Here is a 24446-nt window from a genome sequence, read left to right as displayed (position 1 = left end):
TAATGCATGGTCCCAAGAAAATTATCAATAATTGACATACTGAAAAAAATTTGTTAAATTAAAAAATTATGAAACGATATTGACAGTAAGAAACAATATTTAATAAATAAGAATTGATTAAAAAATTGACAAATATATCTGATGCTTAACTTTAGTTATATATTAATTTGTTTTTAAATTTTCATTCGTTATTATTATATATATATGAAATTTATATAAGCATTTTTTGAACTTTTTTCAATTTCATCCTGGCTTTTTTGTCATAAAATTTTTCTTGAAGCTATAATGTACATATAAGGATATATTATGATCACAATCTACTATCATACATTTGGAGCATAAACGCGCGAAATTTCATCACGATTATATATTTATCATTTACTAATCAAATCTATAATTATAAATCTGATGAAGATTTACAAATAGATCACTTATCGACGGATTACATTCAATACGATACAACAGTCAATACTTTTCGTTTGTTACTACTGCATTGTCGTATAAGGATAATTAGGACATAATGGTAAAATGAGATCATCCATATTTGGTAAAACAACCAATTTTTCAAATTCCCTGAGTAATTTTGTTTCTATCCATTTTGTTATATAAACAATATTAACTGTTCTCTCCCCTACAGCTGGTTTTACGGTGAGATTAACTTTCGGTACGGGTTTAAAACCATACCACAAACGATCGGATGGTGCCGGTGGAATGTTTATCGATACACAACCTTCAATACTTGAAACAGTAACCATCAAACGAATCTCCATATTCGAAACACCTTCCATAGCTCTTCGAACGTAGGATAACTCGGTTGCCTAAGAAAAATTGAAGAATATGAAAAACAAATATTAATATTTACAGATCAATTTAAGTATTAATATTAATTGTAAGAAATTATTATATACTTACATGTTGAAAATATTTATTCGCTGCTATTCTATCCACCATATTGAGGAACTTTTTCCCGGAAGATTGTGAAGACCTTTAAGAAAAATATATAAATAAAAGAGGAAAATCAAATGAATTATTATGACTAAAGAACGAAATAACAAAATGAGATGTTACTATTGTTGCTTACGTTGTTTCTTTAATTGTATTATACGACTGTGGTTTGGAAGTATCATAATCATCTTCTGTAGACGTTTCCGGAGTATCTTCTAGTTCACTATCAAAAATCGGTGATTTAGTTGCCGATAATTCGTTTGCTTTTGTTGAAATAATTATGCGTGTATCATCTGGAACCGATCCAGTTCTTGTTAATTTCATTAAATTCAATTTTGTTTCAACAGTCATGGTCAAAGATCCTTTATATGTTATATCTAAATTAAGCCAGAGACCTCTTTCGTTAATCATTGGTTTTGTTATATTATGAATAATAGGAGCTCCTTGTCCTATTGTTATCTCTGAAACTAAAAGGCACTCCATAAAATATGGTAATTTTATATTGGATAATTTGCGTTGTATTTTATCCTGTATAAGATGTATAGTTTCAGGACACTTGCGTATATCAAAAAGTATACGAGCTATTAAACAATTAATCCAAAGCGTGTTTTCAGCAGACATGGAAATTTTATCTTCCGATATAGGTGAACAATTACTATCCAAATATTTTGCCATATAAGCATTATAATTTAACTCAGGTACAGTTTCATGCGAATTGCTAGTTGAAAGAGAATTTTTTGATTCTGCAGTACTGATTTTTTGTAGTGTTGTATGAACACTAGGTATAGTACTTAATGTATCGAGAGTAAATAATAACGAATCCTTTTTTTTAACATATCTCGATGCAGCAGAAACTAAACGTCTATACCAATCTTCTTTTTCACGATCAGTTCTAGCAAAAATAAATACTTTTATTTCATTTTTTTTTTTATCAATGTTGTAAAATTCCTCTTCCTCTTCCATTTCTCTCTCTTCCTCCTGTTCCTCATAATCTTTTTTCTCCCCTTCATCTTTTCCCTTTTTCTTCTTTTTTCTATCATTTCTTTTTCTTTCTCTGCACAATTCATTATGATCATAGCCATTATAATTCTTCTTATTATCATTATCATCAATTATCATTTGTATCTCTTTTTTTTTCTCTTCTATTTCTCTTTTTCCATTCTCTATCTCAATCACTTTTCTATCTCTTTCATCTTCATTTTCCTTTTTTTCTTCTAGGTTTATTTTCATTATTTCCTCTTCTTCTTCTTCCTCTTCCTCTTCCTCTTCTCGTTCCTCTTCTTGTTCCTCTTCTTCCTCTTCTTCCTCTTCGTCCTCCTCCTCCTCTTCCTCCTCCTCTTCTTCTTCTTCCCCTTCTTGTATCTCATTCTTCTCTTTTTTCTCTTTCCGTATATTCTTTTGTTGTTCTTTTCTTCTATTTTGCTTTCCTTCTTCCCAATCATCTCTCATTTTCCATCTTTTCATTGTTGATCTTTTACAAATTTTCATTTCATTTAGCGTTTCTCTACGTTTCTTTTTTTTTCTATTTGTACAAACATAAATTTTATTTACATCTTGTTTTTCTTTATCATCCCTTTTTTGTTGCTCCTTAGAATATCTTCCTTTTTTTCGTTTCTCTTTTTCTTCCATATATTCTTCTTTCTTTTTTCTCTCCATAAAATATTCTTCATATTTTACGCATTCATTGTCAATATAATCATTAGTTAAGTCATAATTGTAATTTTTACTATCATTGTCATCTTCATCAGTATTTTCTACATCTTCAATCTCACAAACATCTTGTTTTATAATTGGTTCTTCATTCTCCATATTAACAAATAAAATTTCATCCGCATCCTGTATTTCTCCATCCCATTTTTTATCCGATTTATATTTCATCTTTCTTTTTAGATTCATTTTACCATGATAATTATTCATTGAACACTCATCATCAGTTGTATTCTTCAATGTTACATTACAAATTAAATCTTCCTTTTTAAGAACTATACAAATTGGATATTTTTTACTCCATCTTCTTCTTCTAGCTAATCCATAGGGAAGAAGTTCTATTTTTGCCCCAGTTAAATTATAAACTCTTTTTCTGACAAATTTTAATTTATGGTTAGGTTCATCCCAGACAGCTTTCTTTGGTATTTTCATCCTAGTTTCCATAATGCGCAAAATATTTCCCTCTAATCTGAAGAACACCGATTTTGTGCGTGCCACATGATAATTATTCGGTTCATAATTACAGGGCAATTCATTTAACCAACCTTGATATCTTTCAATCACAGCATGTTCTTCTACAGCTGGGATTTCCAAAACAGGTATCGGTAGACTAGAAGGATATGTTTCATCCGGCAAAGTGGTTAAAATCTTCTTGAATTTTGTTACTATGTCATAAAAAATAATAGTCATAAAGATACCCATTACAAATCCCAATAAATATTCTGCTAACGGAATAATATAATAAATGCAAGAAATGGCAATAAAAACTGCAACAGATTTATACGTTGCTTGACGAATCAGTTGTTTGATCAATTGTGAAAACAAAGTTTTGAAATTTACTCGTTTTGAAAATGTTACCGTGGATGCATATTGCGTCTGTTGCGGAAAAGTGGTATAGTTATCAATATTAGATGTTTTTATATTCGATAAATCACTCTTTGAAGAAAATACAGTATTTTCATTAACGTTTTGAGAAAATTCAGAAGCCTCGATACCACTTTCTACACTTTCATCCTGTAAACTCTTGTCTTTCAAACCAGTCTTAATTCCAGAAAAACCTACATATTTAGTTGGATTACTTCTTCGATGAATGTCATTTATTTTTTCATCACAAGGTGTAATACATCCCTGATCTTCTAAATCACTAATACTTGAAGATTCTCCCTTAGAATGACGTCGTTTTTTTTTATCACTTTTTATTTCAGATAATTTTTCCTCAAACGTCTTGGTTATTTTTCCTTTAATTTCTGATAATACTTTCCATGGATCAAGAGACGGTGGTGTACCTTCTAGTAAAATATTTTCCGTACTGATGGACCGAGATTCTGAATTATTTTCAGAAATATCCGATTCATGAGCACACTTTGATGGGGTAGAGATCACTTTAGACGAACTTTTTTCATGTTCCGGTGTTAATTGTTTTTCTTCGTCAGTACTAGGATATATTTCTTCTAATTCATCATCACTAGCATGATAATGAATTACAGGAACAGAAGTTGCAATAGGTTTACCTTAAAAAGAAAAAAATAAAATATCGACTAATTTTTGTCATTGCTATTAAGTTAACTTTATAAAATGAATATATATTTACCAAATTTTATCTATTTATCTAAATTAGTCTTACCTTTTATCATGGCCAATGTTATTTTTCTTGGACTATGTTTTACGCTCATGGTTAAAACGTTTTGTTCGATAGTCACTCTATATCCAAATATATTTTAATATATCATGACGAATTTCGATTACACTGTTGTTTGCAGCAATTATATATTTATAATTTTGTATCAATATCATTGCTTTAATCTCTAACTATGTCAAAAACGAAGAATATCTACGCGTTTATTCTCAATGATCAACCTTTGCATTTGCGTATGTAATATTTTATATATACAGATTTTCTCTCTCTCTCTTTCTCTCTCTATGCATATATATATATATATATACACACACACACATATATGTACGAAGCATGCATAGAACACTGAACTAAGAACAATGTTTAATAAAGGTATCACAAGTTTATCCTATATTGTATATGCTGCCTTAAAATTGATACCTTGCTCAAAATTATTCATATTTCTTTATATTGCTATTTTGCTTTATCATGTCATCTCATAAAATCTATATCCGAATAGAGATGTTTTATAAAATATAATTAAATAAATAAATGTTAGTATATATACAGTATATACAGTACTAATATTATTACAGTATTATTTACAATAGTTTATCGAACTATTTTTCACAATTTCTTTTATACTTATTACGGTTAATTAATATAAATATAAATAAATATAAATATTTAATATTAATATATAATAATAAACATGATATTTAACTTTACATTCCAATTATTTGTAATACAACGAAAACTAAATTATAAATTACATTAAATTATAAATTACATTTTATATTTATATCACGATATAACGTTTTACACGAACGCACAAGAGCCACGTGTCCATGATGTTATCTATGCCTGGACGCGACATCATTGAAACAATTCGTTACGTGTGAAGTATTTATTTTTTTTTCTAAAGTTCTCTCCTCTCCTTAATCACGATAAATTGTAGAGTTATTTAACTCATCGTTTTATTTATGTAACCATTTGAAAAAAACAGATTATACATATCAAAAAATATACATAATTTTTTTTAAATATACGCCATGTGACGTTTTACTTTAAAATTATCACTTTACGTCTTAACATATACGCGAGTAGCAATGTTAATTTTAATATTATTATTTTTTAAAGTAAACATTATGTAATTTGTATAACAATATTCAATATGTATATAATATTAATTATATACGAAGGAAAAGAAAAGCAAAGTTCTTAATAATATATTCGATGAATTCTATCTCATGGAAGATATTTAGATAAGATTTCCGAAGATTTTAAAGAAATTTGGACGAGATGACGAAAAACATTGTCATTTTTTGTAATGAGAGATGTAAAATTAGGATATCTTGCTATTTTATAGATACTATTTACTTTTCTTCAAATATCTAAGTGATTTTTATACGATATAATACATAAAACACTGTTTATATAAATTATATTAAAAATTAAATCATGCGATTCAAGCTTATATTAATTTTTCTGATGATTAAATTGTTTAATATTCATATTTGTGATCAAACTGAAAGATCATGGCAACCAGATTATTTTAAATCTTCTGAGAGACAGGTATATCGATTTCTTTGGTTCTTTCAATATATAAATTATAAAAAAATTTCTTCCATAAATTTTAAATGAATATCTTTCAGGATAAACAAAAAAGGGATACAGAATTAATATCGGAACAAGATGATCCACTCTTAATATTTTCTACATTAGATGGTTCTTTGATCGGTATAAAACAACGTACTGGAAATGTACTTTGGCGACAAAATGATGGTATTGTTACTAGGTATAATTTGTAAAATAAAAGTTTTATTCAGTTATTCTAACTTTTTTTAAGCATTCGTTACAGAACCAATTGTCAAGGTGCCAGTTGAACTTGGAAGAACTTCCATGTAGATATATTTATACTTTCTCAATTAAGGTCTAATATTCTCTGTAATATTAAATTCTATATACGTTTCAGGCCTATGTTTTTACCAGATCCAAAGGATGGCTCTTTATACGTGTTTGGAACAGAAACCGAAGCTTTAAAAAAACTACCATTCACCATTCCACAACTTGTGGCAAATAGTCCTTGTCGAAGTAGCGATGGAATATTATATACCGGTAGAAAAATTGATACTTGGTTTGGCATCGATCCTAGAACCGGTCAGAGAGAACAACTTTTAGGATTCGATAAAGTTAAAAATACTTGCCCCGTAGAAATGCAAAATGCTGTTTTTATGGGACGTACAGAATATAATATTATTATGGTGGATAGTAAACAGAAAAATCGAAAATGGAATGTTACATTTTATGATTATTCCGCTACAAAGATGGAACCCGAAGGAATAGAAAATTATGGTTTGATCATCTTGTAGTTTTTTTATTCTCATTATTTGTCAATATATTATATATTATATCATATATTATATTATGCGTATAATAGTATAACAGTATAATTTACGTTTTATAGATCTAGTTCATTTCGCAACGAGTTCAACCGGACGGATTGTCACTGTAGATAGAAAATTGGGAATTATTTTATGGGAACTAGATGTACAGAGTCCGGTGATAGCAGTATACATCGTAAGAGAGGATGGATTGTTAACAGTTCCCTTTACCAGCGTTGCAGATGAAACTTTAAATCTCATCTTAAAACGTTTTGCGAATAAACCGAGCGATATTCAATTATTGTTAGTAATTAATATTTTTGTAAATATTTTGTTTCAAATTATCGTTATTATCATTCTATATTGTTAAGTTTCCTCAGGATATATGTTTTCTTTTCATAGCCCAACATTATACATCGGCCAACACAGACACGGATTGTATGCCTTACCATCTCTCGTTGATTTAACAACAGCTACTATATCAAATAATATTGGTCAATTATTGCTCGAAGGTCCATTATCAGTTCCACAATTAGGAAAAAATGATAATGGAAATGTACCCTTGTCTAATACATATAACAATGAATATCAGGCAGTCATTACATTAGGTAATAATAACAATTAAAAAATTATGTTTAAATGTTTAATGTTTAATATATGTTTAAATCAATTTAAAATATTGCTTAATCATTGTTCTTTGTCATTTAATTGAAAAACAGGTCATTATGAAATACCAGCTGAATATAAATTACAAGAACCGCAACCACTTCAAATTACCGGTCGATCCGATCCTGTGATCGAAACATTACCTTTACGATATTCAAATTCTACAAAACAATCATTATTCAGTTTACAAGATGATGAGAAATCTAACAACGATACAAATAACGAATCATGGCGTGAATTCGTGCAGAATATTTATACAATGGGCAAGAATTGGTTCAGTCAACAAGAAAACAAAGGATTAAAATTAACATTAATCGTATTATTAGGATGCATACTAGTAATGTTTTGGTATTTAAACGCACAATTCAAGGAATTTCAACAATTGTCTCAGGTATTTTTGCTCTTTATTTATCGTGTGTATTTATACGATAATGTATGTATATTTATACGATAATCCTTTATCCACCTATCATTAGAGGAAATACATCAAAAGATAAAACCGTACTTGAATTAAAATATAAATTAATTATCGTAGCGATTGCTCTATCAACAATATATCTATCGTTTAAAGAATAGTCAATATGTAATTTATCGATAGCGACATCGGTAGTAGAGAACATATCCGAAAAGTCGTATGCTTTATCAGATTACCGATCGACAATTTTTTTGACAGGGTTCCCGAGAAAATAACAGTACCAGTGATTATTATGGAACACGATCGAACGCACTTGTAGTTCCAGAAGATATGGGCGAAGGAATAGTAAAGGTTGGAAAGATAACTTTCGATACCGGACAAGTTTTGGGTAAAGGATGCGAGGGAACTTTCGTTTATAGGTAATGTAGAAGAAAGACGATATATTTTTTTATTTCGTTGCTTAAAATTACAATGATATCGAATTTTCAGAGGTAATTTTGATGGACGATCCGTAGCTGTAAAGCGTTTGTTACCAGATTGCTTTACGTTTGCCGATCGAGAAGTAGCGTTACTCAGAGAATCGGATGCGCACGCAAACGTTGTGCGATATTTTTGTACCGAGCAAGATAGAATGTTTAGATATATCGCATTAGAATTAGCCGAAGCGACTTTACAAGATTACGTGGCAGGAAAGTACGATAAAAAAAAAATATCGACAAAAAGTATTCTACGACAAGCTACGTCAGGATTAGCTCATCTACATCTTCTTGACATCGGTAAATTTTATACGCTTCGATATTCATTATACGAATATATGAATATATATCGTGAATAGCAAGGATAAATTCAATATTTGACAAAATTCTCAATAGTAAACTCAAGTTAGTAATCTCATATACACATATATATATATATGCATTTAACATAAGATTTTAATATTTTAATAGTGCACAGGGATATAAAACCGCACAATGTGTTATTATCGACTCCGGGACCTCGTGGAGAAGTGAGAGCTATGATATCAGACTTCGGATTATGCAAAAAACTTCAATTGGGCCGCGTATCTTTTTCACGTAGATCAGGTGTAACAGGAACGGATGGTTGGATCGCGCCAGAAATGTTAAATGGAAATAGAACGACTTGTGCTGTGGATATTTTTTCTCTCGGCTGTGTTTTTTATTATGTTCTTTCTAATGGAAAACATCCATTTGGAGATCCATTACGGCGACAAGCTAATATTCTTTGTAAGACACATAATACTTTATTTTTTCGAAATTTCTTTTCAATTTATCGTTAACGAGATTATAATTATGAATCAATCATTTAATCTTTATCTTCGTTTTAATTTTAACTCGACGTATCATAGGCGGGGAAAATGACTTAACAGCTCTGCACGATGAAATTTCCCAGAATGACAAAGAGTTGGCGTTAATACTTATAAAAGCTATGATCGCAAACAATCCATCGGAACGACCCCCGGTTATGGCTGTTCATGATCATCCAATATTTTGGGAACCTGCTAAAATCCTTGGATTTTTTCAGGTATTATTGTATTTTTTCTTATATTTGAAATTTATAAATTTCATGATTTTTTAATTAGGATTTTTTAATAGGATGTGAGCGATCGAGTAGAAAAAGAGGAAACGAACAGTCCGGCATTACTCGCATTAGAATTTGAATGCAATCGTGTGGTGCAAGGAGATTGGAGATTGCTTATCGATGTAGAAGTTGCAACCGATCTTCGAAAATACAGAAGTTATAGAGGTGAAAGTGTTAGAGATCTGCTGCGAGCATTGCGAAACAAGGTTCGAATATTAAATTAAATAAAAGCTGAAACCGTTGAAATCCGTTATAAATATTCATTAATCTCAACTATTTATCGTAGAAGCATCATTACAGAGAATTAAGTCAACAAGCTCAAGAAAGTCTTGGATATATTCCTGACAAGTTCACCGAATATTGGCTTTCTAGATTTCCCTCTTTGCTTTCGCACGTTTGGTGCGCTATGCAAACTTTCCGTAACGAGCCAACATTAAGAGATTATTATCATGCCGATTACACATTTGCAATTATCAGCGAAGGAGAATCTTTACAAATTAAGAGTACACATCCATCAAGTTATATTTCTTGCAAAGTTCAAGATAATATCGATTGGAGTCCAAATAGGACGAGATACCGAACTCAAAGAAAAAAATACGAGAAAAAAAAACTTGATATTCCAATTGCTTGGACCTTACCTTCGAATTAGAGACAGAGTTTTAAACTCTTAGGAGTTTAGAGGCACTATTATTATAGTGTTTTATGAACCGATGTACGTGTTGTATATATATCCATTAAGAAAAAAATGAACGAACGAACGTTTTAAAAATTATAACGCGCTCAAAGGTATCGAACATCGCTGAAAACTACCAAACGACGTAGAAAATTTAAAATATTTGTAAATATTATGCGATATTATTGTAGTAAAAAAAATTTGTAAAAAAAAATAACAAAAAAATAAAAAAAAAAGAATAACGTTATAATAAAATAAGAAAATAATTAGCTAAAAAAAAAAATCTAAGCACAAAGTTCGAACAGTTTTAACGACACATGATAAAATATTTTAAATTGTGATCATATCGAACGTAAAAGAAGTCCAAAGATATATTTTTTTTCTTTTCATTTCTTTTCCCATTAAAGACACAAAAGAAATTTATCTTATGCGATACAAATAATAAGTTTTACATGTACATATCAACGGTGCGTATACCAATTATATAATTCTCATTTATATATCGTATGCGCACATAATTTATTCTAAATATTCATATGTACAATTACACATACGGTTTCTCATTATCCCTTCACTTATTTCAATGACGATATTTAACAATGCGCACATTTATTTTAAGACATGTAATTAGAAAAATATTTTTCAGGTACACTGAATCTCGTTAATCGCGAGAACTCATCAATGTAATATATAATAACAAAATCTGTCTTTTATTCTCACTTGATAACGCGTAGATTAATACACATATAGTCATTCGATTTATCATTTGTTTCGAACTTGGACTAGAGCGAACTATCGAAATTTGAAATAATATTATTAGATTCATACAAAAACTCGTTCGTTTTTTTTTCTTTTTCTTTCTTTCTTTTTTTTTTTTTTTTTTTTTTTTAGATCGAAATAGAGAAAAACGTTCTGTTTTGTAATATCTTTTTCACAGTATCAGCGTTCGATCGATCCGCAAAAATACAACAAAGAAAGCTCAAGAAAATATTTTGTTTCGATAAAAATGTGCAATGTATTTTTACTTTTACTTAAGAAATTAATGGAAAATTTAAATTTATAAAAAGAAACGAACTTTTGCACCGATCAATAATACGTTCCATAGATGAATAAACGAAAAACTTATTTCGCTTTAATAAAAAAATGTAACGAGTAAGTCTGTAATAAGATAGATGATCAAGAATATCAACTCGATACGGACGCGTATTAATATTATTAATATTACACGTATTGATACGCGTGATATATGTATATATCACAATATGTGTACATATAGTTTAAGTTGTAAAAATCAATGCACATTGGTCGTTAGATGAAATTATGAGAAATTTATCAAACAAAAATATTTTCAATTATTCTATTCAGGAAAGAGGTTTCCGAATTTTTTCCGTTTTTTCATCTATAACTTTCTTTTGTATCCTTTCTTTTTCGGTTCTAACGAATTCAGGATCATTCCAATATTCGACTTCTCCGCTCGCGTACAGGACAAAAATTATATTGGTTAAAACAAAAACGCCGAAAACAATCCAAAATACAAGTCTCCATTCGTGAAGAGCCTGATTCGGAGTCAATATGCTAACAATATACGGTGTTAAAATACCGGTAAAAGCGCCTATTCCATTTACCAGAGCCATTAAAGTACCGGAGTAATTTGGACTAAGATCTAGAGCATTTACCTTCATTCCTGGATAAAATGTTCCTAAAAAAAAAAGAGTAAGTAAATCGAATATTAATAATCTTAATTCGATTAAAAATTCTGAAGCATTAAATATATGTGTGTTATATATGTTGTATTATGATGTGTTAATATATTATTATCGAGATATCTTTAGAGAATCAATTTAAGAGAGGAAAATATATATATATATATAAAATTATTAATTATTTATTAAATTATCGCGCATTATATAAAAAAGAAGACGAAGCGAATAGAACAAAACAACTTTATCTCCGTTATATTTTATCCGCCACCGCTTTTCTTCATCACGCGTACTTTTTATAATTTAATAAATAAATTTTCCAGCATTAAACCGATATTCTAACATTCTTTCATATTCGTTTCGTATCTCAGGGATCGATTCTTCAAAAGTATCCTATGAATATATCAATACATACCCATTAGCGTTGTGCCGAGAGTGAACATAATAACAACAGTTGTCTTGTCACATTCGGCATAAGATGCACCAAGAATGAATGCTCCTGGTCCGAGCGAGGCAATCGTAGTACCTAGTTTGCGTACATTTGTACGTGACATCAGGCCATTTGTGATCATCCAATCAGCTAGACAGGATGTTATCGTACTGCAAATCCACATAGTTAAATATGGTAAAGCGGAAAGAAATCCGTTGTGATCGATCGAATATTTGAGCACGTCGCTCATGTATTTCGGAAGATCGTTGACCAAGGTGAAAAAACCCCAATCATGACCAACTTGTGCCGCTATCAATGCCCAAAGCGGTGTAGATTTAAGAAGGTGTTTCCAAGGCACCGAGGGTGGTTTTTTATGCGTATGCGCTCGCATTCTTTCTTGTAGAAAGATTCGTTCTCTTTCGGAAATAAACGGATGCGTATCCGGATTATTATAACATATCACCAACCATAATAAAAACCAAAGAATTCCGATACTACCGAACACGTAAAATACAGCTGGCCATCCTATTATCGAATATCGAAGAATAACACCGGATAAAGAGTTTGCAAATACCGTGCCAAGTTGAGCACCAGCAAATACCAATGAACCGATCATAGATCTTTCCTCCGGTGGTGTCCATTGTGCGAGCATCGCATTTAACGCCGGAAATGTCGTTCCTTCACAAAGGCCCATTAATAGGCGTATAACGATCAAACCTGTCGCTTCTCCAATTTCTACGGTGATCGGTGTAATCAACGTGAAAATTCCCGTCGCCAATATACCCAAACCAAGCGAATATTTTCCACCAAACTTTTCCGATAGCATTCCACCAGGTAAATGTGTTATCACATAACCCACGTAAAACGACGATAAAATAATACCCTGATTGAAAAAAAAATTATACACGTGAATCCAAAGTATAATATATCGTAATTAATCAATAAACATTACACAAATATACATCAAGTATACGCATTTTATAAGATATATAAAATTGCGCCTGTATCTTTTACCTGCATCATCTCGTCCCAATCGTATTTTTTCGCGTTCGATGGCTTTACATCGTTATCGTCTATTCCATTTTCCGTAGTATTTATCCCACAGGTATATCGATCGTTATGCGTCGTATTTTTCATTGGGATTACCATTTCAGTAATTGTAATCGATAAACAAACACGCATCGCATAGGCATTGAATAATGCTAAAAATCCCATTATCGCAAATATCCATCGTTGCGGTATTCTTCCACCTGTTTGCATATAAACAAACTCTTATCGTATTATAATAGTATGGATAAATAAACTCACGTTTTACAGAGAAGAAAGCCCGAGGTCAACAGCGCGGAAGGAATGACGATTAGCGGCAAAGCCTTTCCCTATTGGCAGCTGTCTAACGAACCGTACAAACTTATCTAGGTAAAGGTCAAATTCCTTATACGTATCACTAACTTGGGCATCGAATAATTTCGATTTCGATTTATGCGTTATATTAAAAGGGTAATCGGTCGAATCAAGAGAAATCTAAGAAAGAGAAGCTAAGAAAGAAAAGAAGAAAAAGGACAAGAGCGACGTATCTATATACACGTTATTATACGTATACGTATATAAGAGCGAGAAGTTGGAAAATGAATATATACGAAGTAAAAGGTTATACAAGATGTTTAGATTTCTATAACGATACATGCGATTCGTTTTTATATAATTATATAATTATAAGTCAAATCGAAATAAAGTCAAAAACAATGCACTTTACAAATAATCGAAATTTCATTCGAATATCGTACAGCAAAGGAAAATTCGAAATATAATAATAATAAAAGAACGAAAAAAATGAGATAAAAATTGATGAAAAAAATCAATTTCTTTTCTTTATATTCAAATAAACAAAATAATACGAAAATAAATTAGATTAAAATTTGTACTTTCATTAATAACGAAACGTTAAAGAGATGACTATAAATACAAATACATATATTCATATTCGAAATTTATGAAAATAGCGCGAGTTTTTTTTCGCATCACAGAAGAAGATGATAGAGCGATGATAACGATAAATAGAACAAAAAGTTATCAAGTTAATGGGGAAATAAAATATTTTTCTCAAAATAAATGTTAAAAAGATTAAGAACAAAAAAAAAAAAAGCAAAGAAACAAAGATATACACGCGTTTCCATCGATTCGTTTTATTAACGATCACCGATCAATCAACGAAACAACGATAATCGAACGAATATATATATTTTTGTTACTCGATTCTTTAATCAAATATCAGACCTAGCATCAACGAGTTTATCTTATCTATCACAATATACGGAAAATCCAAATACAAGAAGCCAAAAAGTACCAATAATATCTCGGTGCGATTTATTCCGAACGATTATATCGGTAGACCGAATTGTTGATTCGTTGTAAAGATAACGTAAAGCGATTGTAAACTTATTTCGATTTGTGACGAATTATAGTCTTTTCATATATATACGAAACAGTTATTTTCCTTACTTTTAATAAAAAAAAAAATCTCTCTCTTTATAAATCGAACCACAATCTTATTTTTCATCTTTATTATACGTTTATTTCTTTTAACATACGTACATACGTTTTATTTTGTTTAACGCATTTTTAGAAAACGGTGTTTTTTTTATCGCATTCATGATTTCACAAAAATATTCACGAAAAGAAATTTAGATATATATTAATAATAATAATTATTTAAACATATCAACTCGAGAAGATCTATAAAACAAAACAAGATTTTTTATCTCGTTTTTATTATCTTACGAAATTGTTTAACGAAATAATTTTACGAAATAAAAAATCATTTAACCATAAGAATTTAACCATAAATTTATAAAATGCATTAATGGATTTAAAATGAATGTTCCAACGATATGTCATTATGTATATTTCACGTACAAGTATTTCGTCGGTCGTTATTTCCACAATCGAGATAAAACTACGACGTTACAACATATTAATATTAATTTTTAATACGTTTTTAATATTAATTTTTAATCTCGTTTTTATTATCTTACGAAATTGTTTAACGAAATAATTTTACGAAATAAAAAATCATTTAACCATAAGAATTTAACCATAAATTTATAAAATGCATTAATGGATTTAAAATGAATGTTCCAATACGATACGTCATTATGTATATTTCACGTACAAGTATTTCGTCGGTCGTTATTTTCACAATCGAGATAAAACTACGACGTTACAAGATATTAATATTAATTTTTAATACGCGTTTCTTTCGATACACGTAATTTTTACAAATTTTTTTTAATAATAATCGATACTTTCTTCTATCTTATAAAATATAAATTAGAATATTAAATTAGAATATGCAAAGTAAATCGGTATTTCATCGATGTCCTGTTCGAACATCATCATCAAAATCTACAATAACGATATAAATATATGTAAATTAAAAAATATAAAATTCTGCTAAAGATAAATAACGATATAATATTTGTAAATAATTTTGTAAATAAAATAACATCAATTAGAAATATTTAAATTTTAACGAAATTAACAAATTTCAATATCAGATTTATAGATTCTGCTATTAGATACTTACAACATAGTTTGCAGGTAGATAGCATTATGCGAATGAAAATATTCTTCGACCGTAAAAAATATTCTTTAACCGTTAGAATAAAAAGTACACAAAAATTATATTTTCGAAGATCGAATATAAATCGCTCGAACGATTCGAATTATGTTCTTATTTCATTATCACGTTCAATACCGTTAATCCAGAAAAAAGACAATCCGGACGAATTTAATCAAGAAGAAGATCACGATTGTTGCATCAACAAAAATGGTAACAGATATACTTAAATAATATTCCTATGACATGTCGCGATCGACTGAATCGATGCTGTCGGTGCGAATTCATTTTATAGCAGTACTTACACGTGCTCTTCACTAAAAGCAAAAAGGGAAAGGAACCGTGGATAAGACGCTTAGCATGTAGTAAAAGTTGACGCGGGAAAGGTATATCCAACATCGAAGGGGAATGATAACGTGCATATTACACGCGTATCTGTATTTGATATTTTTCGTATATATAAGGATACCTATCACGTAATCGTATACACGTTCAAACGAAGGAATAAAACAATTGACAAGACAACAAATAATTTAAATTATTTATTTTAACAGCAATATTAATATAAAAATTGAACTTTACGATCGATATATTCTATCAAGGAACAGGACGAAGAATAATTTTGATAATTTTAATCGAAATAAATTCTAGTTTCAATAGAATAGATAATACAGCTATGCCAAGGATTTGAAACGATTCGATAAATAACGAGTACAATAGCTATACAGCGATAAATAGTAACGAGTAACGATAAATATCAAGCATACTATATAATATACGTTTAATCCTTAATTACTTATATTCCAAGATAAAAAAAATCGATATTAATCAACGTTACAATTCATAAATTTCACTTAACATACAATCATTTGTAATAAATTTTTTTTTTTACAGTTTACATATCATTATGATATGTTTCGATTCTATCATTATGATTTTTACAATACAAATACAAATACAAATACAAATACAAATATCTTTTATAAAAAATAATTATAAAGTTATCTCACAAATATATCTTATTATATCTTTGAAAAAAAAAATATCGATCCTCGTTTTATTTCGATCTCTATCCAAATATCGCATCGATGCTCTTTCTTTCTTTTTAAAACAGTTTTCGTCAAAAATGACATCGCGTAACGAATTTACGTTTATTTCTAAATCTAATAGTTATATCAACGGTTTATAAATTATGCGAAATAACGATCGTTACGATTACAAGATATTACATAATCTTTTTCCTCGATACCATTATAAGATCAACGATAATTCCTCTTACCTTTAATATCGTAGGATTAACACGTCGCCGATAAAATCAACCAAGACGATATAAATTATCATAATGCGATATAATCGCCTCTTATACACTTCGCTTAATAACTTTTGTTAATGTCGGATTATTATCAAACGAATTGTCAGTTCCATTTTTAGCACACGATATAACGTCGCTTAATTTGCAACAGAAAACAAAAATGGAAAAAACGGAAAAAATAAATAAAAATAAAAATAAAACAAAATAAACGTAGATAAAAGAAAATAACTTCATCGAAAGAAAACCCTATTCATATTTGTTTTAAAATATAAAATAATTTTATTAAAAAAAAATAAAAGATCACATCATTAATCATCGGATAAATAAATAACACTATTTTATTATTTCTTATTTTTTAGAGTATACTCTTAATTTTTTATTTTCTTTCCTTTCTTTACTTTCTTATAAATATGAGGTATTTCACGTACCAATCGTGTACTTTCTTCTTTCGCTTTAGTTACAGCTTCGTCCAATTCGTGTATCTATAAAATTTATACATTTTTTTCCTTATATTTTGCATATTCAATAAAATAATTCTATCTCTAATTTTAAAAAGATACTCACGCATTCCTTAACCATATATCTTTTAAACAAATCGAATAATTCATTCACAGTCCAAGTAGTCTCATCCGATTTTCCCAATCTAATAAAGGAACATTGCGACTCATGTTTCATATGTTCATTCCTAGAAGCAATTAAAATAAGGTTATGCGATCAATCGATAAATCAAAGAAATTAAACGAACAAGAATACAAAATTAGTTAAAAAATTAAAATTATTCGCATTCCATAATTAATTATTAAACAAATAAAATAAAATAAAATAAATATACCAGGGATCATCATCCGGATCCCAACTATCAAGTTGTTTGGAACAAATAAAACATTCAACCAAATCGGGTTCTTTCTTACCACCCACTACATAAAAACCAGCAGCAGCCATTCGCTCGGGATTGCACGAATTGTCAGAAGATTGAAACGGCCAATCTTCAAACGTTTTTAATCTACCAATTTTCCAAAACGTCGAATTATGTTCTCTAAACAAAAGACGAAATCAAAATTAATCAAGGTTATGACGCATCGTCGACCACGTAGAACAAAAAGATGTAAAAATGAATCAAATAAAATGCTACTCACGGTAATAAATCCATAATTTTAAAATAAAATAATTTCAATCTTTAATAAAACACATTCACGATAAATACGCAAGTATAAATATCGTTACGGTGAAATCAATGGCGTCCTTTTTAAACACACATCGCAAGTGATGCAATCTACATCGATCGTTGCGCTTATTACCGATAAAAATTATTTTATTCACTCGCGTTGAATACTAACGGACAATAGACGTGTATACGATACGTACGTATAAAATAAAGTCAATCAATCACGTATCCCTTGTCCACAGATCGGACAAGCATAGAACAGATTCAATATCACGGATCAGACGCAGCGAATAGACGTTCACAACATTCAACGGAACTTCGCGTTCCACGCTTTCAAATACCGATCGTGCAAAAATCAAAGCGTTCGGTATGCCCTCTACAATTCGAAACGACGACGAAATTCAATTCCATCATACGAATCGATAAAAATCGAGAGATTTTGAAAATAACTTCTTTCATAAATATTATTACGCGTATTATACGTATCAGATTGTATTCTCTACAATTCGAAACGACGACGAAATTCAATTCCATTATACGAATCGATAAAAATCGAGAGATTTTGAAAATAACTTCTTTCATAAATATTATTACGCGTATTATACGTATCAGATTGTATTCATACATCAATTATTATTACGAATAGTAAAAAGAGTCGTATATAAGTTGAATCATTCATAAATTAAAAATTCACTCGTAAAATTTTTTTTTACAATATAACGCAAATAATATCAATTCGCGAGATCTTTCTATAAAAATTCGTCGCATTTCCGAAAACTTGTCATATCCGATTTAAGTAAAATTTTAACAATATCATTTTACAAAAATATTTTTATAAAAATAAAATTATTTCGATTTAACTGAAATTTTGAAAATTGATTCTTTTTAAATAATAAGATAAAAACAGTATTCGCGAGAAGAATTTTTGACGATTCGAAAGTTAAAATTAAAACATTTTTCGAAAAAATGTTTACGTTTTTATGTTTTTACGTTTGCCGTAATTTCAATTTCTACGTTACCGACACAGGATTATGATATAAATATATCATAATCTCAAATTGTTAGCGACATTTCAACATTTTTTTTTTTTTCAACAGTTCATTACTTTCGAAAGATCATCGCTCGATATATTTTTTTTTATCACAAATGTTATTTTTCTTTTCTTTTTTTTTTTAGTACGCATAGTTTTTTGCATCGACAAGCGATAAACGAAGAACGGAGAAATTTAATAAGGAAGAAATATTCGGACATTTGACAAATTTATATTAATTCGTTTAAACAGCAATTTTTTTTATAAAAAAAAAACTAAATCGAGTTTATAAATCGCGTTTAATTTTTTTTTTCTTTCGCGACACATTTCGAGCAATTATAATACATAACATTAAAAAAATTATCTTTCCTCGATAACGAACTTTACACTTTATATTCCATTTTGTATTCTTATTCTAAACAAATTTATTATTTACTATATATTTTTTTTACATATACATTAAAAATATCTATGTATATATTTTTCTTAATATATATATATATATTTAACATATTCGACGGTTCATTTATCATATAAGAATATTTATGCAACTATGCTTAACTCGTTCCTTATCTTAGTTCAATAACATAATATTTAGACATTTTGCAATGCATCGCAAATTAAAATTAAATTTTTCTTTGATTCATTTCGTAACGTTCAAACAATATCAAATCAACATACTTTTCATATTCAGTACGCGTCAAATCAATAAAATTTTCAATTATAATAATATATTTACATATTCCGTTATAATATATTTAATATATTTTTACAATAACATACGTAGGCCAAAATATACGATCTATCGATTTATGACTCGAACATTATAGATAAAAAAGAAAAAATGCAATTTTAATCGAAGGGAATCGAACATATATAGACAACAAATTTCGCATAAATATTTCTATACGATAAATCGAATCGATCGGATATGTGAAAAACAATAACGTATATTAAAAAAAAAATAATAAATTCGTCTAAAACAAAAAAAAAAAAAATAAATAAAATACGAAATCTATTATCAACAAAAAAATAATTTTTAATTTCAATTTTTAATATTTATCACTCAAAAAAAGAAGAAGGAGAATTTCATCAATCGTAATTAAAATCATTTTATTATTCTTTTTTATTTTTAACTTTTAAACGGAATTTCAATTTTTGAATTTTTGAATTTTCCATTTACGGTTCATATAAATCAATATTTTATTTCGTATCAGCACTCGAGACTAAAAGAAAAGAGAAATTTGAATTTTTTTGAATTTAATTCTTTTAAAATTCTAAATTTTAAATCATCGTTAAAATATCGTGATAATTAACGTTATATCATTATTGTTTCAGACAAAGAAAAATGAAGGAAAAAAGAATGAACAAGATAAATGTGATTCGATGATCTCTTTATTTTCTTTTTTTTTTATTTCTCTTTATCGTTCGTTACATTTTTTTTCTTAAAAGCGTATTTATACAATTATTTTCCGTACACAAGTTTTATTATCGTTTCCTAATTTTTATTATTATCATTATTTTTCTTTATATTCGATTTATGGTTTACGCGATTAATGCGATTAATACGATTAACGGTATTTCAATTCGATGATTTAATTTTAATGATATTTTAATATTCCAATATTAAGAAAAAAAGAAAAAACATGTAAATCGGAAACGAAATTAAATAAAAGGAATCGAATGATTCGAAGTTTTTGTTTTATTTATCGATTTTGATTATTATATTCTTTTTTTTTTTTTTTTTTAATAAATCTCTATTTATCGGTTAAAGAATTATTTTTTTTTTACGTTTCGATTCGTTTCGTTCTTCATTTTATTTATATAGAATAGTTTAATTTCTTTTTTTTTCGTTATTAATTTGAGATTTATAAAAATTCATCAATATTTTTTCTTTATCTTTTCTTTTATTTTAATTTTTTAATCATTTTTGTTTGAATTATCGTTCGAATTATCAGTATCTATTAAATCTATTTAATCGTGAAAATTTAGTTATGCTTTCTTTTGATAAAGATATTTTTTATATATTTTTGACCAATTTATCGTTTTCTTTCCCTTTTATTATTTGCTGCGCTTTAATAATTATAACGATAATAATTAATAACTTTAATTACTATATTCCTTTTTTCAATCTTTTCGTTCGTATTTATGATTTTTGTTTTAATTTTCGGTACAATTTTGAATTATTTTTTCTTCTTTTTTAATAGAGGAATTTTTACTGGAAGTAAAAATAGACGAAATAAAAAGAAAAAAAAAAAAGAAAAATACGATGGAAGTTAAATTTTTTAGAAGAGATATCGAAAAATAGATTGAATTTGAAACGTGAATCAAGTAATCGATAGATAGGTCACTGACAAATGATGCGTCAATGATTTTCGTTTCGATTCTTTTAGGAATTTAATTTCTTTTTTTAATAAAAATGTTTTTTCTAGCGATCGAACGATGGAGTTTCTACGATTGGCAAGGATAAAAAAAAATAAAAATTAAAAAAAAAAACAAACGAAAAGTATTCTCGAGTATCTAAAATAGCCGAAAATTAGAAGTTTTCGTTAGAGGGATTGTGGCTAAGTTGGAACGCTGCTTTTTCCGCACGCCGAAGAACTCGAGTTCGAGACTCGTCGGAGTTCTTTCGCGAGCGACGGACAACTTCTTAACTTGCCACGAAGGAATGACCTTCGGTCGTCTTTCTCCCACAGGGATTAGGGACGTGTGTCATACTCTCGGGTCCGGGGGGTTTTTCATCCAGAGGGACCACCCCCACTCTCTCCAGTTCGTGCTTCCTTCCTCCGGGCCGGACTGAAATTTTGGAGGAGGCACAGGCACAGGTGGAGGATGGAAGGGGAACGTTGCAACTTCGTCTCTTACCGGCTTTTGCTCGCGGGTAGAGGGAGCGAGGTTGTGGCTACTCTCACAGCGAGATATCAGCTTAACGGAGTGGAAAGGTATCATCGGGTGTTTAGCGGTAACATGAAAAAGCGTCGGCATGTATCAATAATTAAAAAAGTAAGCGAAAAGTAAAAAGAAGAAAAAGACTATAGTAAATAAAAAGAAATATCTTTTATTTCTTTAATCAAAAGAAATTAAGAAATATAATTTTGAAAAAAATTATTTATGGTTTATAGAAGATTGACAGAAATTTAAAATTTAATATCTAAGGAAAAAAAAGACTAGATTTAAAAAAGCGATGAATTATAATTAATAAGGATTAAAGGATTAATAATATATTTGGAAAGTTTAAAGAAAGAGAAAGATCAAACGTTGAAGTCATTTATTATCGGAATATTTAAAACGTGGAAGGGGGAAGAAAGAAAAATTGAAATATGAAAATTATTATTTTAGGAACAGATTAATAAAACGAATGGATAGTAAGATTTAATTATTTAAAAAGAAAATTGAAAGAATAGTTTATAAAGATATCTAAAAACAAAAAAATTGATAATCGAAATATTTAAGAAATAAAGGAAGAAGAAATTGAATTTAGAAAATAACGATTTTATTTACGATTTAAAAGAATGGAAGAAAAAAATTATTACTGGAATATTTAATCAAAAGAGAATATTAAACATAATTTAAGTGGAATATCGGATGTAATCGAAAAAGGAATAAAATAAAGGAATCGAATGATCGAAAGTTTTAATTATAAATGTTAAATATCGTTTTCTTTTTCTTTCGATTCATTCTTTTTATTATTTTATGGTGTCGTTACATTATTCCGTCGAATCGATATTAATATCTGTATACTTTCTTTTTATAAATTAAAATTTATTAGTTTATATCACAATATAATATATCTTTACATTTCAATACTTTATTGATCGAACGATTCGATACACTCGAATATTCTATTACATCGTACAGCGTTAAAATTTATTCGGAGAGCAGAAACACGCAGATCCGTCTCTTTCCGCATTCGGAAACCGACTACGTTTAGTCGAAACGTATACAATAACAATCGAAATATATGTCTGTTTTCGTCCGCGTTCGGAGAACGATTAAATTTAATCAAAACGTATATAATAATAATCGAAAGCATACATCTATTTCCTTCCGCGTTCGAAAACCGATTACAAATAATCGTATATATATAAAGGATGCGATATTATGCCGCGATATATGTTCCCTACAATATTCGTAACAATACTAATAATTAACTTATTATTAATTTTTATTGAGAATAGAAAAAATAGTTATTAGTTATGGTTACTACAATTATGATAATTATTATTATAATACAATGGTTTGTTTATATTATTACTATCCAATTCATTAATATTATCAATTAACAAATTACAAACATTAATATTATTCCTCTCACAACTATTATTATATCGACTATTATATTAAAACTATCATTATCAGTATCTTTCCAACTATTAATAGAATTGTTATTGTTATAGCAAATACTAAAGAGAAGCTCATAAGGATATCAAAGAATAAGGATTATAGAAGGGTAAGGTTGGGATAGGTCAGGATGAGGTTGGGCTGGACGGAAACCTCCCCTACGTGACCCTGACGGAAACCACACCTACGTGGCCCTCACGGAAACAAACTCTACGTGGTCCTATGGAAACCATACCTACGTGGTCCTGACGAAAACCACCCCTACGTGACTCTGACGAAAACCACCCCTACGTGATCCTTCAGAAACCACCCCTACGTGGTCCTGACGGAACCCACCCCTACGTGGTCCCACGGGAACCACCCCTACGTGGTCCCGAAGAAAACCACCCCTACGTGGTCCTGAAGAAAACCACCCCTACGTGGTCCCACGGGACCACCACTACGTGATCCTGAGAAAACCACCCCTACGTGGTCCCACGGGAAACACCCCTAAGTGGTCCTGAAGAAAACCACCCCTACGTGGTCCTGAAGAAAACAACCCCTACGTGGTCCTGAAGAAAACCACCCGTACGTGGTCCCGAAGAAAACCATCCCTACGTGGTCCCACGGGAACCACCACTACGTGGTCTTGAAGAAATCCAGCCCTACGTGGACCCACGGGAACCACCACTACGTGGTCCTGAAGAAAACCACCCCTACGTNCCCTAAGAAAACCACCCCTCCGTGGTCCCACGGTCACAACCCCTACGTGGTCCTGAAGAAAACCACCCCTACGTGGTCCCGAAGAAAACAACCCCTACGTGGTCCCACGGGAAACACCACTACGTGGTCCCGAAGAAAACCACCCC

The 24446-nt window shown here is 29.5% G+C and overlaps 4 protein-coding genes across 6 annotated transcripts; 1 reads left to right on the top strand and 3 right to left on the bottom strand.

The window, feature by feature from the left end:
- Positions 1 to 172: 172 nt before the first annotated feature.
- On the bottom strand, positions 173 to 4806 carry LOC122711027 (testis-expressed protein 2). The gene is made up of 4 exons (XM_043929407.1): positions 4277 to 4806; positions 1082 to 4163; positions 913 to 985; positions 173 to 818 (listed from the first exon to the last, which is right to left on the bottom strand). The coding sequence occupies exons 1-4, from the start codon at positions 4323 to 4325 to the stop codon at positions 486 to 488; spliced, it is 3537 nt and encodes a 1178-aa protein (XP_043785342.1). The 5' UTR covers positions 4326 to 4806; the 3' UTR covers positions 173 to 485.
- Positions 4807 to 5023: 217 nt separating this feature from the next.
- On the top strand, positions 5024 to 10376 carry LOC122711065 (serine/threonine-protein kinase/endoribonuclease IRE1). 2 transcript variants are annotated; one of them, XM_043929464.1, is made up of 13 exons: positions 5024 to 5842; positions 5923 to 6052; positions 6129 to 6171; positions 6243 to 6622; positions 6735 to 6954; positions 7054 to 7259; positions 7371 to 7708; positions 7991 to 8151; positions 8222 to 8508; positions 8680 to 8976; positions 9099 to 9274; positions 9346 to 9537; positions 9618 to 10376. In XM_043929464.1, the coding sequence occupies exons 1-13, from the start codon at positions 5729 to 5731 to the stop codon at positions 9978 to 9980; spliced, it is 2907 nt and encodes a 968-aa protein (XP_043785399.1). In that variant the 5' UTR covers positions 5024 to 5728; the 3' UTR covers positions 9981 to 10376. The 2 variants fall into 2 exon arrangements, with proteins under 2 accessions (XP_043785399.1, XP_043785400.1); XM_043929465.1 differs by lacking the exon at positions 5024 to 5842 and having other exon boundaries at positions 5933 to 6065.
- A 479-nt stretch (positions 10377 to 10855) lies between these two features.
- LOC122711066 (sialin-like) lies at positions 10856 to 15976 on the bottom strand. Of its 2 annotated transcripts, none has more exons than XM_043929466.1 (4): positions 15718 to 15976; positions 13149 to 13384; positions 12120 to 13017; positions 10856 to 11703 (listed from the first exon to the last, which is right to left on the bottom strand). In XM_043929466.1, exons 1-4 carry the CDS (start codon positions 15740 to 15742, stop codon positions 11366 to 11368), a joined length of 1497 nt encoding a protein of 498 aa, XP_043785401.1. In that variant the 5' UTR covers positions 15743 to 15976; the 3' UTR covers positions 10856 to 11365. The 2 variants fall into 2 exon arrangements, with proteins under 2 accessions (XP_043785401.1, XP_043785403.1); XM_043929468.1 differs by lacking the exon at positions 15718 to 15976 and adding an exon at positions 13443 to 13860.
- Positions 15977 to 17398: 1422 nt separating this feature from the next.
- LOC122711151 (baculoviral IAP repeat-containing protein 5) lies at positions 17399 to 18534 on the bottom strand. The gene is made up of 4 exons (XM_043929638.1): positions 18199 to 18534; positions 17895 to 18098; positions 17627 to 17747; positions 17399 to 17544 (listed from the first exon to the last, which is right to left on the bottom strand). Exons 1-4 carry the CDS (start codon positions 18210 to 18212, stop codon positions 17431 to 17433), a joined length of 453 nt encoding a protein of 150 aa, XP_043785573.1. The 5' UTR covers positions 18213 to 18534; the 3' UTR covers positions 17399 to 17430.
- Between the last annotated feature and the right edge of the window lie 5912 nt (positions 18535 to 24446).

This window comes from Apis laboriosa, unplaced genomic scaffold, assembly GCF_014066325.1.
Source record: "Apis laboriosa isolate Shangri-la unplaced genomic scaffold, ASM1406632v1 scaffold16_cov148, whole genome shotgun sequence".
In the NCBI taxonomy this organism is placed as follows: domain Eukaryota; kingdom Metazoa; phylum Arthropoda; class Insecta; order Hymenoptera; family Apidae; genus Apis; species Apis laboriosa.
This window is presented reverse-complemented; position numbering and strand designations above follow the sequence as displayed.

Coding starts and splice junctions, on each gene's coding strand:
- LOC122711027 (XM_043929407.1), bottom strand. CDS start 4,325: ATGAGCGTAAAACATAGTCCAAGAAAAATAACATTGGCCATGATAAAA. Junction 4,164..4,276: donor AACATTGGCCATGATAAAAG/GTAAGACTAATT, acceptor TTTCTTTTTAAG/GTAAACCTATTGCAACTTCT. Junction 819..912: donor CGAATAAATATTTTCAACAT/GTAAGTATATAA, acceptor AATTTTTCTTAG/GCAACCGAGTTATCCTACGT.
- LOC122711065 (XM_043929464.1), top strand. CDS start 5,729: ATGCGATTCAAGCTTATATTAATTTTTCTGATGATTAAATTGTTTAAT. Junction 9,275..9,345: donor AAATCCTTGGATTTTTTCAG/GTATTATTGTAT, acceptor ATTTTTTAATAG/GATGTGAGCGATCGAGTAGA. Junction 9,538..9,617: donor TGCGAGCATTGCGAAACAAG/GTTCGAATATTA, acceptor TATTTATCGTAG/AAGCATCATTACAGAGAATT.
- LOC122711066 (XM_043929466.1), bottom strand. CDS start 15,742: ATGCTATCTACCTGCAAACTATGTT. Junction 13,385..15,717: donor ATCTACCTGCAAACTATGTT/GTAAGTATCTAA, acceptor ATATGCAAACAG/GTGGAAGAATACCGCAACGA. Junction 11,704..12,119: donor TCTCGGCACAACGCTAATGG/GTATGTATTGAT, acceptor TTTTTTTTTTAG/GAACATTTTATCCAGGAATG.
- LOC122711151 (XM_043929638.1), bottom strand. Junction 17,748..17,894: donor GATCCGGATGATGATCCCTG/GTATATTTATTT, acceptor AATTGCTTCTAG/GAATGAACATATGAAACATG. Junction 17,545..17,626: donor GATATATGGTTAAGGAATGC/GTGAGTATCTTT, acceptor TAAATTTTATAG/ATACACGAATTGGACGAAGC.